The sequence below is a fragment of the Haplochromis burtoni genome, unplaced genomic scaffold (assembly GCF_018398535.1).
Source record: "Haplochromis burtoni strain Fernald_Lab_line unplaced genomic scaffold, NCSU_Asbu1 Contig_464, whole genome shotgun sequence".
In the NCBI taxonomy this organism is placed as follows: domain Eukaryota; kingdom Metazoa; phylum Chordata; class Actinopteri; order Cichliformes; family Cichlidae; genus Haplochromis; species Haplochromis burtoni.
The window spans coordinates 19,355-35,840 of record NW_024582825.1 but is presented as its reverse complement, the minus strand read 5'-3'; the positions used below and the strand labels follow the sequence as shown (position 1 = coordinate 35,840).

At 42.5% G+C, this 16,486-nt stretch overlaps 4 protein-coding genes across 4 annotated transcripts in view; 3 read left to right on the top strand and 1 right to left on the bottom strand.

Moving 5' to 3' along the window:
- The first annotated feature begins 947 nt into the window (after window positions 1-947).
- LOC121812205 (MIEF1 upstream open reading frame protein-like) lies at window positions 948-1,755 on the top strand. Its single transcript, XM_042213658.1, has 2 exons — window positions 948-1,039; window positions 1,504-1,755. The coding sequence occupies exon 2, from the start codon at window positions 1,543-1,545 to the stop codon at window positions 1,753-1,755; it is 213 nt and encodes a 70-aa protein (XP_042069592.1). The 5' UTR covers window positions 948-1,039; window positions 1,504-1,542.
- Window positions 1,756-1,999: 244 nt separating this feature from the next.
- mief1 (mitochondrial elongation factor 1) lies at window positions 2,000-6,231 on the top strand. The gene is made up of 4 exons (XM_005946183.3): window positions 2,000-2,146; window positions 2,235-2,415; window positions 2,822-3,093; window positions 3,181-6,231. Exons 1-4 carry the CDS (start codon window positions 2,000-2,002, stop codon window positions 4,015-4,017), a joined length of 1,437 nt encoding a protein of 478 aa, XP_005946245.1. The 3' UTR covers window positions 4,018-6,231.
- A 91-nt stretch (window positions 6,232-6,322) lies between these two features.
- Window positions 6,323-10,538, bottom strand: napsa (napsin A aspartic peptidase). Its single transcript, XM_005946184.3, has 9 exons — window positions 10,342-10,538; window positions 9,898-10,051; window positions 9,394-9,517; window positions 8,915-9,033; window positions 8,567-8,766; window positions 8,320-8,442; window positions 7,717-7,861; window positions 7,526-7,624; window positions 6,323-7,340 (listed from the first exon to the last, which is right to left on the bottom strand). Exons 1-9 carry the CDS (start codon window positions 10,407-10,409, stop codon window positions 7,179-7,181), a joined length of 1,194 nt encoding a protein of 397 aa, XP_005946246.1. The 5' UTR covers window positions 10,410-10,538; the 3' UTR covers window positions 6,323-7,178.
- Window positions 10,539-12,174: 1,636 nt separating this feature from the next.
- Window positions 12,175-16,486, top strand: part of LOC102297687 (formin-like protein 7) — a 9,815-nt gene continuing 5,503 nt past the window's right edge. Inside the window, exons 1-4 of the mRNA XM_042213657.1 lie at window positions 12,175-12,823; window positions 14,096-14,188; window positions 15,114-15,254; window positions 15,356-15,493. Coding sequence (XP_042069591.1) covers window positions 14,126-14,188; window positions 15,114-15,254; window positions 15,356-15,493 — 342 coding nt within the window. The 5' untranslated portion in view covers window positions 12,175-12,823; window positions 14,096-14,125. The remainder of the gene's footprint in view (window positions 12,824-14,095; window positions 14,189-15,113; window positions 15,255-15,355; window positions 15,494-16,486) is intronic.

Genomic DNA, 16,486 nt, shown 5'->3' with positions numbered 1-16,486 from the left:
TTCATCTTTTAATATTAATTAAATGTTTATTTGTTTGTCAATTTTAATCCATCCTTCCAATAAAATTTATTAGAAAAAAGTGACACTTGGACAAAAAATTATGCTACATGCATTCACAATTTTAACATGAAACAGCAACCAATCCTCCAGACAGAATTCCAGAATCAGCAGTTTAGTATGAAAGAAAGAAAAGTATGAAAGAAAAAGTATATCTTTGGCTTAGATTTTTGAAAAATAGCCACAGCTGATGCTTGTCCAGGGTCTCTCTGGAGGGTAATTCCAGAGTTTTAGTGCAATGATAGCAAATGCATGAGCTCCATTTGAAATAAGCTTTAAATATCCACCACATTTGCAGGCGCGAGACCATTTAGGGCTTGAAACACAAACAGTGCCAATTTATACCTGATTCTGTAACGTACAAAAAGCCTTCCAACACCGGAGTGATGTGAGCTCTCTTTTTTGTCCCTGTCAGTAATGTGGCTGCAGCATTTTGGATAAGAAATGACTGACTAGCTCCAGTGTACAGTGCATTACATTACCCGTGTTTAGATATAACAGACCTATATATAACCCTTTTCCAAATCAAGTTTAAGAAAAAGTTCTTTGTCTGGAGATTGCTGTTACCACAGCAAAATAGTGAAAACACAAAATTGAAAAGCATCACCTTTTTGAACTTTAAGACCTCAGTACTACACAGGTATCAGCTATAACCTTATTTCAATATAGATTCATAGTATTAAATTAATTATTATTATTATTAAATAAATAAATTAAAAATAAATAAATGTTGTGTCTTTGTGATTTTAATAAATTAAAACTGAATTGAAATTAAGGCACAATTTCTTAAAAATATAATTCGACGGACAATGTTATTAATTCAAAATAAAAGCGTAAAAAAACACTAAAAACTGACCCGGATATACTGTATGAATAGCAGACTATTTGTTTCCGGTTTCCACTATCGAGTCTGACCCCCGGCTAGAGCAGAGGTCTGCTTCCCCCAGAAGACAAACTATCTTTGGTCCTTTTTTCCTGAGAAGTAGGTGGCTTAGATTTGTTTTGTTGTGTCTTTGTGTGGCTCGTTTATCCTCGCTCGCACAAACGTTTCAATGACCATATTTTGTCCATAAAGCTGGCTGAAAGTAAGGTCAGCGCTTGCTTCGGCAGCTAGTTAGCGTGTTGTGCTACAAAGAGATGTGACTTGATCCAGCCATTTTCTAAAGACTAGTGAGCCTCGGTATGTAACACGGCAACGCTTTCTTTTCGCTGATGAAACGATCCCATAGCATGTGCCAGAAAACAGACTGCGAGCTTTAGTGTTTGCTTGGTTAGGTTTACACAGAGGCTAACGTGGCAGTCTGAGCTGACGCTGCAGCTGTGTTTTTACAGCGTGTGGCATGTTTGGTTTTCCACTTTAAAGGTTGGATTTTTACACGGATGAAGCCATTTCTAACTGTCACTTCAGTCCTCTAATCGTCTACCCTGTGCTCGCCCTTTGCACAGGAGCAAGGGTATCCCCCTCCTCTCCATGTGTGATCCCTGATGGGCAGCTGGTCTCGCAGTGCCGTGCTGGAGCTCTACAGGGCGCTGCTCCGGGCAGGCCGACACCTTCAGTACACAGACCGGAATTACTATCGCCGCGCCGTGGCTCGCGAGTTTCGCCGCTGCCAGGCACTGACGGTCCCAGAAGATAAGGAGGAGGCCCTGAAAAGGGGCCGGTTCTTTCTCAGCAGCCGACTGGGTGGGCTTATGTAGGAGGAAGGGGATCAGGGGCCATCAGGTGGTGGGTTAAAGGTTGTCCGAAGGTACATCTTCCAGGTGGGTTTACACGTAAAACGTCAGGAGTAAACAGACATTCTTTGTAATGGTTTAGTTTGTAGGAAGTGATGTAAACAAGATCACATGGTGATGAGCTATCCACTGATTTCTTGGCTCTTCCCACCCTAGGCATCCTGACTCCACTTCTTTTTCTTTTTTTCTTTTTTTTCCCAGTGCCAGGATGGCGGGGGTGAACGGAGACCGAAAAGGAAAGAAGGATGATAATGGGATTGGAACAGCTATTGACTTCATGCTTTCAAATGCCAAACTTGTGCTGGGGGTGGGAGGGGCAGCCATGCTTGGCATTGCAACACTAGCCGTCAAAAGAGTGAGTACTATCATGAAAAGTGTGTGTGTGTGGTGGTGGTGGGGGGTGGTGGACTAACTAATACCAATACAATGAATTTTATGTGCAGATGTATGATCGTGCCATAAGTGCTCCCACCAGCCCCACAAAGATGGAGCAGACAGGAAAGAGAAGCTGGGAGGAGCCTGCCTGGATGGGGTCGTCCCCGAGGGTTTTAAACCATGACATGAAGTCCACAGTTAGCAGGTCGCTGCAGTCTCTGCCCACTTCTTCACATGCTTTTGAACCAGGTGAGGGGAAGCAAATTGTCCTTTAATTTATAACTTATATATGAGGTAGACTATCGGCCAGCTCTCATCTTTTTTTTAAATGTTTTTGTTTAATCTGCTGACAGACAGCCTGTTTGGAGGATTCTTGCTCTTCCTTTACAGTGGGTGCTGGCTCGTTTAAGTTTAGATACCCAGCTGTTTTATACTAATCTTTAATTGTAATGTTATAGAAACTGTAGAAGCCCCTTCAGTTAGTCTTCGTAGAGTTAGTTCTGTCATATTAGAATATTTAGGGAACATAACCGTGCCACTCCCATCCTATTACACTTTTACCCATCGCTTCCTCCTGAAAGCGCAGATGAGGAAATCTCACAAAATCCTGCTGCACTTATTAAAACAACGCATCTGTAACTTGTTTTCTTCCCAGACTGTCTGCGAAGGGCTGTGGGTCGAGCTGCTGTGGGAAGAAGCGATGCCACCCGGTCGGATATGATGCGGGCCCGGATGCGTCTGTCTTTGCAAGAACACCTGTGGGAATTCTACCAAAATAATGTCAACATCCCTGCTGAGGAGCAGGCCATGGCCAGGAGGGCGGCGCTGGACATCTGCGCTGAGCTCAGAGTGTTTCTTCATGCCAAACTGCCTGACATGCCGCTCAGAGAGATGTACCTCAGTGGCAGTCTGTACGATGACCTTCAGGTAAGAGCGCTTATTTTTGGGATTGTTTTTTTTCATAATGACACATTCATTTAATTGGAAACCATTCTCCCCTGTTCTGCCTCCAAGGTTGTAACAGCCGACCACGCCCAGCTCATGGTGCCTCTTGTCTTGGAGAAGAATCTGTGGTCGTCCATCCCCGGAGAGGACACGATCATGAATGTCCCAGGTTTCTGGCTTGTCCGTAGGGAGAATTTGGAATATTTCCCTCGGAGCAGCAGCTATTGGGACCGATGCATGGTCGGAGGTTATCTCTCCCCGAAATCAGTGCTTGAAGTCTTTGAGAAGCTTGTTGCAGGTTCTATTAACTGGCCAGCTATAGGGAGTGTCCTCGACTATATCATCCGTCCCGTGGTTCCCGCCGAAACGCTGACTCTGGAGGTACAGTACGAGACGGACAGGAAGCTGTATGTGGACTTCTTGCCTTTGCTCGTGATGGAGGATGGAACCTCACTGATTGCCAAACCGCACCGGTTTGCTGCAGAGCGCCACGAAAACCTGTGGCGGCAGAGCTTCCGCGTGGCCGAGACCGCGCGGCTCAGGGCACTAGATCAGGAGGATGGCGGCTGCCGCTGCACCTGCCTCAAAGTGGCGAAGGCTGTGTGCAAGCTCAACCCTGCCCTTCACAAGCTCAACTCCAGCCAGCTCACTAATACCATCCTGTTGCTCAGTGAAAAAGAAGGTGACTGGACTCAGGAAGCGCTGGCCGACCGCTTCCTTCAGCTGCTACGAGCGCTAGTGGGGCACTTGGAGGCTGGGAAGCTGCCGTGTGCCCTTAGCCCTAAAGTGAACTTGTTTTGTGAGCTGACTGATCAAGAAGTGGACGAGCTAGGGTATACCCTCTACTGTGCGCTGTCTGATCCCGGGGGACTGCTGAGAACTGCAGCACAGCCACCACACCTCTGAATGGTAACGCTGAGCTGTGACGAGGTTGAGGGAATAAAAACATGTGCATGGAATAATCCTCTCTTGTGCAACACATGCTCTCTTGATTAGTCATGGCCTCCTCTACATGCAGAGGCCCGTACACACAGTAGCAGTTACTCAAATGTTGGGGATATGTTAACATTAAAGACGTATCGTTGTGATCCAAATATTATTTTGATCTCAGAGAACAGAGGTGGTTTTTTGGTGCTGATGGCTCTCACTAAGGCCATTGTGTTAATGAAGTTAAGAATGGATGCACCATTATGGTCGAGTGTTGAGTTCCTGCAGAAGACTTGATGTCCGATGCAGGTCAGGGTTACATGAACCGATTGCTAACTCAGTTTTTGGGATTTGATTCAAAGAACAGAGTGTAATGCTGCGTGTGTGTATGCCAACTCAAAAGTTAATAAATCGTTAATCATCCTGAATGACATCTGCGAGGAATCTTCATTAATACAGTGGCTGCTTTTTTTATTGTATGCTTTACGTTACCTCGGGTATGTGAAAACAGTCATTAAGTGTGTGTTTGGAACGTCTGCTGCTTGCATGTGTTAATATGGAACAGGTTTAAATACAGAGTTGTATGTCCATGTCTTGCTCCACACCGTTCAACCAAGGTAACTGATTTAAAGTTTACTATAAATAGAAAGAGGACATTTCTGGGGAGTCGCTGGTTGATGAAATTCCCCAAAAGGAGAAGTAAAAAAGAGGATTCATGTGATGATTGAATACAAAGTTGCTCTTTGTTTGCTTTTGCTCATCTCCAGACTCATGTTTGCTGCTTTAATCCACAGGTCTGATATGCTTTAATCCTAATTTTGTTCATTTTCTCTCATTACTAGTGTCCTGCTGTAAATTTGGAACAATGTTAGGCATTCAGGAGGACTGAAAGCGCTGTATCTCTTGGCCTTTGCTTTAATTTCCTGCTATTGCTCTAAACTATATCCAGTATGTGTTGCATTCACTTGCTCCATCTGGGCCTCCGTGTCTTTAGTAGCAAGATGGTTCTTTTGTGTTGGCAGTTTTTCCGCCGTTGTCCCCGTGCAATTTGAGAGTTAAAGAACAACAAACATGGTTTTAACCCGCAGGGGGTTTTGTTTGTCCTTTTGGTGTATTAGTCTCAGTATTAACTGAAGCCTCAGATCACAGTCAGAGTAGAGCCTGTTGTCTTTGTGTGCTTGCATATAAACCCTGATTAACTTGTCGGTGCCAGTCTGTTGTGTAAGTTGCCAGACACAGATTAGAGCAGCGCAAGTCCACATCAAGCAGGTCAAGAGGACGACTACTGTTTATCAGTACTGCCGCTGTGACACATAACAGATCTGTGTGCCTGTCAGATCGTCCTATATTTGACTAGATTACAGGTGCTAATGTTTTGGCTCATGATCTGATGCACAGGGATCTACCCATAGATCTTCAGTTATGTAACAGCAGCTGTAATAGCCAGGGTTTCTAAAGTGAAATTATTCTATCAGTTCATGGTCAGGTGACCGGTAGAGTAACTATTATAGCTGCCTCACTGACAAGTAGTCTCAAAAACAGTATTCAAAATATGTCATCCAAATAATCACATGACCGCTGTCTGCCGTCACTTTTAGCCTTAGAGTGAAGAAAATGCAGTGATATGGAGTAAGTGTCCCCTCAGTCCCCATCCCACTATTTGTATTGTGTACATAATGGAGGGGTCGTTTATAGTTCCGTTATGCGTCGAGTTAATAACCACTTACATGGTGATGATGATGATAACAGTAACGGGGGGGGGAAATAAATATTTTTGTATTTATTGTACATTTGTAACCAAAAAGAGCTTCATATTTATTTGCACTGGTGCAGGTTCAACATGTAATGTACTCCTTGTTGTGCTTCATTAAGTGCTTTGATCTGGATGTGTGGACAAAAAAATGACTACAGTAGATCTTCTTTCTCTGCAAATTAAGTGTCTTCCTTTGCTGACCCAGTTTATGCTATAAACGACTAGGGGAGTCACTGTGCCACATTTGTAATGTTGTAAACAAAACCCAAAGTAGATCACTACCTCTACCTTGTGGAGTGCATATTAGCCATAAACCATGTTGCATGCTATGTACTTTTCCCAGCTGTTTTTTTTTTTTTTTTTTGTTTTTTCCCCCCCAAGCTGAACATTGAACAGTGCAGCTCTTTGTATACTACATTAAAAATGAAAATGACATTCTGCACCCTGTTGTTTTTGACTTAAAGCATATTGTGGTTCCACACTGATGGGTTACAACTAATAAACATGTCTCCCAAAAAAAGTGACAAAATATTTATTTATTTTAAAGTTTTATTTTGTCAAAAGTCAGTAATCAAATTCAAAAATGCATGTTACACAAATCCTCATATACACTGTATGGACAACAGTAGTGGGCCCCACCTTAAAGCATGGTGCTGTAATAGGATGGCTACCATTGCAACAAGGCAGCCTGGGGAATTCTTTCCTCCTAAATATTCTACAATCAGTTATAAGCGGTATTGCAAAGTGGAAATGTTTAGATACCTCAGAAAACAAGCCACAAAGAGTCAAACCATATAAAATTATAGGATGGGGTCACTGACAGCATTAAAGTTGCCATTGCTCTCCTGGCTCCGTAACTGTAGAGGTCCAAACCTCTGCTGGCGTTAACATGGGCACCAAAATTGTATGTTGGGAGCTTCATGGCATGGATTTCCAGCCGCTCCTGCAGGAGTAATGTGTAGGTAGCCCAGTACTTTTGTTCATATTATTGTGCTTTTTGTGTACAAAAGGTGTCGCACACTTCAAATCACACAAATTTAAACCATCCAAAGACATTGAAATGCACAGGTTTGCATAGTATTCTATAAAATATATGTTAAAGCTAAAAAAATCAAAAGTATTTAAACAGTCAAGTGTAAGAAATGGGTTGTAGTAGTCCCTTTGTTCACATCACTCCTTTGATTTGTGGTCATTAATGTAGCGTCCCTATTAGCTCACTGCAAATCATTTGGTGATTCATGAAAACCTCATTTCTGCATGCAAATGTCAGATATCTCTGCAAATCAAATAAAGCAAGGCTGTCGATGAAATTTTGCATTGCGGGACTTTTAAAGTGAAATTACTGTTAAAAAGGAGAAGTGCAGTATATCTTACACTGTTTCATTGTCTACTTGGTAGGGGCGAACCCCACGCGATCAGCATTCCTGTCGAACACTGTGTAGTACTTCCCAATGAATACATCTCCCAGGATCCAGAGGGGTCCTGCAGGAGGTGGGATATCCATGGCCATAAAGCCTGACAGACAGATAGTCACACCCAGCTGAGACTCCTGCAAACAAGGGGAAAGATTTTACTCCTTACCCTCAGCAATCATCATCTTTGACCTCACTACCACTAAAGGACATGTGACAACTGATGATTGTTTCTTACAGTTTTTGGGCAATAATTACAAAAACTGTCATTAGATTTTATTATGACTTAAAAACACCACTTCTTATTGGTTTAAGTCAATACCTTCACGACATAATCCTCTCCGGTCAAGTTGAACGTCTTTCCTCCAATGTCGAAAGAGATAACGGGGAGAGTTGGAATCTTATTACACTCGATCAAGGCCTGAAGGGGACAGAAAATGTATGTCAAAATTAAGTTAAAAATCAAGGTGGAAAGATGCAGTGGGTGGCTTGTAATTACACACTCATCTTTACCTCTCCCATGAGCAGGGGGATCGCTCCAATGGCTTTCTGCAGTGCCTTGACTTCCTCCTTAGGACCCGTAATTAGGGACGTCCCTGTGTCAACGATAGCCTGGCAACCGGCTTTGCAAAGAGTCAGCTGGTTGCCAACATCAACTCTGTGGGGACGGTAAGAAGGAACCAGCATGGTGGGACCAAGAAAGAAGGGGCATGAGCTTATGTTCACTATCTGCTGTTCACCACACAATTAAACCCAACTTTCATCCGCCTACACATCCAACTGGCAAATCTCACATATGTCACACTGCTTATACTGCTTTAACTTACGCACAGCTGCTGCCCCTCTGCAAACTGTGTTGCTACCCACCTGCACCCTTCTATTCCCTATACCCTTAATGCATTTAATGTGCTCAGATCCACACTATGGAAACATATATTTCTGTAGGCAGAAATAATAACAATCTAACCTAATCTAATCTGAAATGGTTTTTTCCTGCATGCACGCTCACTTTGACGTCACGGATAGTATCCATGACAAACAGGGAACAGAAAGTCTGTCATGTGTCATGTGGACTATTCAACTTTTAAGAACAAAGCCACTCAGGTTCCTTCTCACCTGTTCATCCCGATCTGCCAGTAGGCCTTTCGTGTCACATTAACATAGTGCAGGTCTCCAGTGTAGTACTGCGGGTCTGTCCCTCCCAGCGTCAGCTCCCCTCCTACTTCTGCGGTCGGGTCTCTGGTGGAAGGTAAAAGTAAAAAGAAGCCATCGTGTTAGCAAAAAACACCAAACACATTTTCACAGCTGACTTCTCCACACAGTTGTGTGCAGTGTAAGGCTAAACTGTCAATTGCATACCAACCTGCTAATGTAGAAAGAGAAAATGTTCTGGGGGAGTAGCTTGGCAGCCATGGCCGTGTCAAACACCGGCATGACATCAGCTACAGATATTGAGGGGTAGCCCATGCCCAGCACCCCATCGAATCGCGCAAGGGCAAACGTGATCCCGGGCTGCTTCACCGCTTCTCCAAACTGCTGCCCAGGCACAGACAGACCTGCAACCTGCAATCCATGCCAAAGGAATAAGAGGGAATGGTCAATACACAATAAATGCTTCGAAGGAATGCCAGGAATGGTGTGATCACCAAAACTGAGAAATGCAGTCAAACAAAGAGCTTAGTGATAGTGACTGAGTGTTTCTCAAACTCACAGTGACATTGTCCCCGCTGATGAAGCCAGACAAGCTGCCCGTTCCATACTGGATGGAGAACTCTGTGCCATTCTTGACATATGTGCTCGACTTCTTTGAGTTGTAGCGGTGATGAAACCCTGATAAGAGAAAACCATCAATCATACTTAAAATTCATGGATTTGTTGGACTTCATACTCCTGCATACATGGGGAGCTGCCCAGTGAGCTGCTCCCAGGCCCCTGAGAGGCCCCTGCCATTATCCACCACATATGCTGTCAAATCTAAATGAGGATGTGGTTCCAATAAGTCAATAGCACTCTGTCTCTGACTGTTGAGTGCTATGTAAAAACCACAGTGTATTTTCATAAAATCTTGTGGAAAGGTGGTGCACAGGGCAGAGAAAGAACCCATCAAACTTTGGCATTAAAGTTACTAAAAGCTTTTGAATCTGAAGTTCTTTTTTCAAAAATAACAAATAAATAAATATTCAAACTCACAGCAGGCAATATCCAACACGGAGCAGTGAATGGAGGGGACCCACAGGTTGGAGGAGCCAGTGTCAAACAGCACAGTGAAGTTCTGTGGTGGGGTGCCAATACTTATAATCCCATAGTACTGAGACTGAGGAGACAAAACCGGGAAACAATGCAGTACCGACAAAGTTAAGCAGGATCGTGCAGGAGTTACTGCCAATATAACAGTTTGCCTTTCAGCTGTACTAGTTCTCAGCACAAAATTAATCTTAGCATTAATCTCAGACTTTTTTTTCCATCCCCCAAGTTATTTCAAATACAGGGCAAAGAAGAAAAGGGTGGGAAAACATGTGTTATCACAGGTGCTTAAGTCTAATATTTACTTAATTTAAAATCTCTCTCTCACAGGTTAAAATATGCGATTGACCCTTGAATAAGACCTGCACACTAACATTAGGTGTATTTACGCTCATGCATGAACTGTTAATTTGTAACTTTTAACTGAAGTGTCCTGCAGGTGATACATACATCCAAGAAGTTGGTCAGCCTTTCCACGGGCAGCTGTGGGGATGGAGCGCTGTCCGGTGATCCGGTGCTCTTCGCCAAAGCCCGCAGCTCATCCACGGACAACCCATTATCGCTCATCAGGCGGCGCAGGCTCCTTGTTTTATAAAGAGGAACTCTGCCGTAACAAAACGAGATTTAATTAAAGGATGCGCGCGCGAGTCACGCGCGCAAAGATGCAGCTTCCTGGTGCTGTCCACACGGAAACCCTTCTCACACTGAAGCCTCTCAAGTGGACAAAACTGGCAGCAAATAATATTTTTAAGTACACCTGCGACAGGTGCTGCCTCAGACCGGAAAGGACAACAGCACGCGAGCATTCATGAATCCTTATCTAAAGTCAGAGGGACGGATAGCAATAGTAGCACGCGCAAGTTACATCACTACTGGCAGATAAATGTTATTTACCTCAGGATGGCGGTGCATTGTGCTAGCAGCAGCACCCCGGCCACACAAAGTATCTGCAGTCGACTCATTTCTGACCTCCAGAGTAAAAGTCCACTTAATTTCCGAGGCTAATGGACGCAGAAACGCGGAACCGTCTACTTCAACTGACGCACTAAAGCTGAGTGAAAGTACTTCGATAACATCCGCTCTCACTCGACTTTGTCCGCTCTGCGGCTCCGCGGTTGGAGGGCAGTAATGAAAAGGAAGCTGCCATTGGTTGAAGAGTGCGGCCGTCACTCAGAGCTACAAACAGGCGCACTAGGTGTGTGACGGATCACGAGTTCTACTCTGCTCACTGCGCATTGCACAGATGTGTTAAAATAATGGAAAACGTCCCACAAAAAGCTCGGTGAATAATCTGTAAACATGCAGTTTGTTACTGGCTGTTGGTGAAAGGCTACTTTTGATGAGGCTCCTCAAACACAGACCTGACTAAATAGAATTAGAGAGATGTGTGTGTCAATTGAGTTTCAAAAACATGGGCTCCTGCTGCAGTTGCATCTTTGGTAAAGGCACTGGTGTTTATAAGATAGTTGGTTTTTACAAATGCTTGACATGGCGAGTAGTATTCAACCTGTGGTTTTTGATAAAATAGGGAAGTAACCAAGCCACGAGGACTCGATTTTTTTTCTTCTGCTACTTTTAGAAAGTCATTCCACAGTGTCCAAATCACTGACCGCTGCTTTTAGAAGCTCACCATTTAAAGTCCTACTCAAATATGAATATGCACACTTTTGGCTTGTTTTCACTTAGGACTGTTACCTCACAGTCTAAATTGTTGGTTGGATACACTGTTTTAGGTATGTTCAAATATATTAAACATCCATGTAATTATTGGAGTAAAAGGGTAGCATTAGACACTTATCCCTACTGTTTATATAGGCAGGGATGTGATGATGTGTGGTGTAGAGTGCCCAACAGCACGTCATATGACAGATAATTATATAACAAAATGGAAGTAGCTGTAATCTGTGATCTAAACCCGAGTCCTAAGGTGAACAGTCCAAAAACCAGGGGAGGCTGGGAAATGTGCAGGAGACAAAGAGACCTCATCCAGAGACAACTCAATATAGAAAGGGAAACACAGAACACCAACCACTTTATTAGGTACACCTCACTAGTATCAGTTTGGACCCCCTTTTGCGTTAACTTAATTTTTCATGCATTCAACAAGGTGCTGGAAACCTTCCTCAGAGATTCTGGTCTATATTAACATGACAGCATCACACAGTTGCTGCAGATTTACCAGCTGTATGTCCATGATGTGAATTTCCCATTCCACTATAAACCAAAGATGTGCTATTGGATTAATATCTAGTGACAGCTGAGGCCATTTAAGTACAGTGAATTCATTGTCATGTTCAAGAAACCAGTTTGTGATGATTTGATTTGAGCTTCATGACAGATATTCAGCTGGAAACAGACATCAGATGATCGATACACTGTGTTGAAGAAGGGATGGACATGGTCAGCACACTACTCAGGCTGTTCAGTTTAACTGATGCTCAGTTGGTGTTGTGGGCCTCAAAGTGTGCCAAGAAAATATCCCCAACATCAAAAGGTAAACCACCGAGCTTGAAGGCTAAACCGCCCACAGGGGCGAGCGGGGAATTTATATATATATGATTCAGCTCTCGCCCCGGCGGGCGGTCTATCCTTCAAGCTCAGGTCCTCTACCAGAGTTGTGGGAGCTTGAGGGTCCCGCGCTGTATCTTAGCTGTTCCTAGGACTGCGCTCTTCGGGACAGAGATCTTTGATGTTGTTCCCGGGATCTGCCGGAGCCACTCGCCTAGTTTGGGAGTCACCGCACCTAGTGCTCCGATTACCACCCTCCACATTTTTTCACAGTCTTCTCTGAGCCTTGGTATTTCTCCAGCTTCTCGTGTTCCTTCTTCCTGATGTTGCTGTAATTTGGAACCTCCTGTTTGTCTACCACCACTATGTCCGGTTGGTTAGCCACCATCATTTTGTCCATCTGTATCTGAAAGACCCACAGGATCTTAGGTCGGTCATTCTCCAAACTGGCAGAAATCTGAGAGATCCCACGATGAAGCATGAGAAACAGTTGCTGTCAAAGCAGGTGCACAGCTGGCCTGTCAAACAAGTTTTAGATTAAATCCCCTGCACAGACAAGTGTGTTATCGACTGACAGGTATACAGGCATGGAAAAAAAAACCAAACTAAAATGGCCAACACACACACACACACAAACGGGTTTGAAAGTTGTCTTTAGGTTACTATCCAATTTTTCATCTGTCTAGAAACTGGATCCACCCACATATTTGCGCCTCCATCATGACGCTGGTGGGAGGAGCAGGCACTGTGGCGCGACAGGTGCTACCAGTACAGCATCCAGTGTGTTAAAATCCTTTAACACACTGGAGTCATGAAGGAAAATACAAGGAATAGCAGATAAAGTTACCTTCTAAACAGGAGCACGGTGGTAAGAATGGCCTTTTCTTGTGTTTATTTATTTTATTTTTATAGAATTAAAAGAATATTCTATAGAAAATATTAATATTATAGAACATTAAAAGGCCTAAAAGCTACATAATGTTACAAAGAAAATGTCACCATCACCAAGAGTTTGAGCATGAGTTGAAGAGCTATCACCTATATGCTGCAGCTTATACAGTTAAATACTCAGTTTAGTGTAAGATATAATAGACATAGTAAAACATAACTGGATCCCATGTTCCAATTATGTTTTGGAACATAATTGTTCATTCAAAGAAGATTTCACACATCTTTTTAACCAGACTGCAGATGTGTTTGCAGGTGTCGCACGCTTCCTGTAAAGGCTTCTGTTAGGAAAGACACATTCGTTTTTATCAGCGATGCAAGTCACACATAAGCTAACTTGTCATTGCATTCTAGGCATGTATTGTTTTTTCCTTGCACGAGTCTGATCATTTAACTGCATAACCCAACTTTTCTCCTATAACCCATGAGAAAACAAAACAAGTATTTATAGTCTAGCTGAGGAAGACAGTATAAAAGTATTAAATAATTACAGGAAAGCCGCGGTTTGCTGCAATTTGTCTGTAAAGATGGCCAGTTGCAAGTAGAGATTGCATTGGACTGGACTTGAAAATAGCTTTGCCTGAAACAGAGCTAATAAAGTCAGAGAAAATCATCTAAAATAATGTCTAATGCCATTATTAACGGCAGTGTCAGGTGTGGCTGAACATCAGGTCCTTAAAAATATGACATAACAAACTTTTTCATCTCTAATCTTGACACGTGTCTTTAAGATTCTTGCTAAATCTAGAATGAAGGCCTTCAGTGGTTCACTGCTGTTCTTATAAGTGTGTTTTCCTGAGATATCAACAAACCAATAATCCTGGAGAGGGCCATAAGTGCATAACTGGCCCATGATAGCTGCTAAAATCCAATCCATAGACAGCCACATACTATCATATGCACATGTGTAGTCTTATATGTTGTAGAGGTGGAGCTGGGGAAAGGAAGGTATTAAGTTAGGTTTTTGAAAGATTGTCAGGAGATAAAATGTATAGAAACTGAACTTAAAAAAAAAAAAGGTAAAAAAAAATCCCTTCCTAGCAGTTCCTGGTTAACAGAAGAATTTCTTGTAACATCTAATTATAAGTTGTGTTTTCCTGACAAATCAACTAAACAAATAGGCATTCTTTTTCCCTTATCAAAAATAATGAGGTTTTTTTTTTTCATTTCTGTCACACTTTTAACCCCAAAGTCATCCAGTCCCTGAAGGACAAATGACACGATGGAGTCAGCCAGCTCAGATGAAATCCAACAGCCTATCTACGAGGACCCGGACGCTTTACTGGTAAAAACTGATTCACATTAACCTCCTGCGTCCATGAACTGCTGAGTCTTTATTTTTTGGGTGTTCACACTTCTAATTTAAACATTGTATCTATTCTTTAGAAGAATTCTGAACATTTATAGCAGTATAAAAAATGGAATTTTAGGCCTTGTATGTGAATAAACAAATCTTTCAGCTTTCCTTTAATTAAACTCAATATTTTTGTAATTAAACTGTTGCTTGTACAGAATGCAATGATTTGCAAATCCGTGAACCCATATTTTATTCACAAGAGGGCAAACTATCATGCTGCTGTCTTCTCTGAGGCAAAGTGGAAAACCTTTTTGTGGTCAGACGAATAGAAATTTGGAATTCTTTATGGATAACGTGGATGTCGTGTTCCCCAGACTGAAGAGGAACAGAACCATCCGCCTTGTTATCAGCACTCAGTTCAACAGTCTGCATTTCTAACGGGTTGCATTAGTGCCTATGGCATTGGCAGTCTGCACGTTTAGAAGGACAGCGTCGATGCTGAACGGGATGCACAGGTTTTAGAGCAACATATGCTCCCATCTAGAGTTTCCATGACATTTCAGCAGAGAATGCTAAGCCACACATTGCATCTAATAGTGTACCATGACTTAGTAGTAGAAGAGTCCTGGTTGTGAACTTGCCTGCCTACAGTCAGACAACGTTTCATTCCCAAAAGTCTAGCAGACGTGTGAATGTGAAGAAGAGGAGCTGGTAAAAAACATGGTGCAATTTTTTTCTTAAAAATGGTATATTTCTCTGTTTAGACAGTTTTAAACAGTTTGAAAACAATTTGACTTTATGAGATTTCTCAATCATTGCATTCTGCATTTATTTGCATTTTACACAGCGTCCCTGCTTGTTTGGCACTGGGGTAGCAGATAACAAAATGCTAATTGGCTGCTATTTTTGACAGCCTGATGACACACATGAAGCTCAACCAGAAATTAAAGTCAAGCCTGTACCAGCACCCAGGTTGAAATTATATCAACAAACCAATAGCACCAGCAACAAAGCTGAGTCCTCCAATAAGGCTGGAAGCACAGCACCTACTGTGGTAAGTTGAGCTCTTTTTTTTCACTTAATCACATATTGGCTCATAAAGATAGCAGATACTAATAAGTATGTATTGATTCATTTCCTCTTTTTTGTGACCAGACTTCCAGTGGATCCCCTGTGGGCTATAAGAGGCCTCAGCCTGCTCGCCCTGCTCCCAAACCACCAACCGATACTAAAAAAAATGCTGAAAAACCAGCAATCGCAGAAAGCGCTTCAAATGCTCATTCACCCATGATGGTAGAAAAGTACTTTTATCTTTAGAAAGAATACTTGGGGAACTATGCGTCCTTGTGGGTTTTTGACAAGGAAGCTAATGCCTTTTCATGGTTGTTAGACAAGCTCCGTGAACATAAGACAAAAACACAAACTAAATGTGGACTTCTCAGAGTTGTGCTGACGTATTATATATAACAGGTCAGTGTTAAAACCACAGACCATATAGAAGAAAAGGTGTAGCCATTGTGACATCAGTCACTAGTTTTATTTTACTCCAGCTGGGGCCAGAATTGATCAAGATAGATATCATGCAGTGCTGGTAAAGACCAAAAACTCAGCTGGGAGGTGTTTAATGAGGTCACTGAACAAGCAAGCATCTATTTCTGTACATTTTCATGCCTTTTTGGAACCACATTAGTCACCACATGCAGGCTCCTAGAAAGACTGAAAGTTTAAGATACCATGAGTTGTATTCACTTTTCAAACTCACGGCCAAGCCTAACTTTTACATTCATTCTGTGCTAGTTACAAGAATCCAGAAAGTCACAGGAATAACTAATGGAGAACACAATCTGCATTTGATCAGGCCAAACCTTTGTTCCATTTAGTCCTTTTCTCGCTATCCCTTTGTGAATTTGGTAATGTCTTTGAATGTTTATCCTGTTCAAAGGTCCTCTTCTTCAATACGTCTCTGATATGATCCATAGCTGACTCAATGACTGGAAGCTTAATTTTTTAACCTGAAAGTTTTTCCTAATGCTCTTCCCACTAGCGATGGCTTTTCCACAGCATTCCCACATAATCACTGTCTATTTGTAGATGTATTCTGTGATGACATTTAGAGTTTGTGGAGATGTCAATGGAAAATTGTACTTAGTAGTCAGTATAAGCTTTTAATGATATAAGTTTGCATGTGATAGAATACTGCATAATAACCTTTTGATGACTTAGACTGTTGTTCACTACAAGACTTGTTCTTCTCACAGCGATAATAAGAGCTGAACAAGCGGTTTC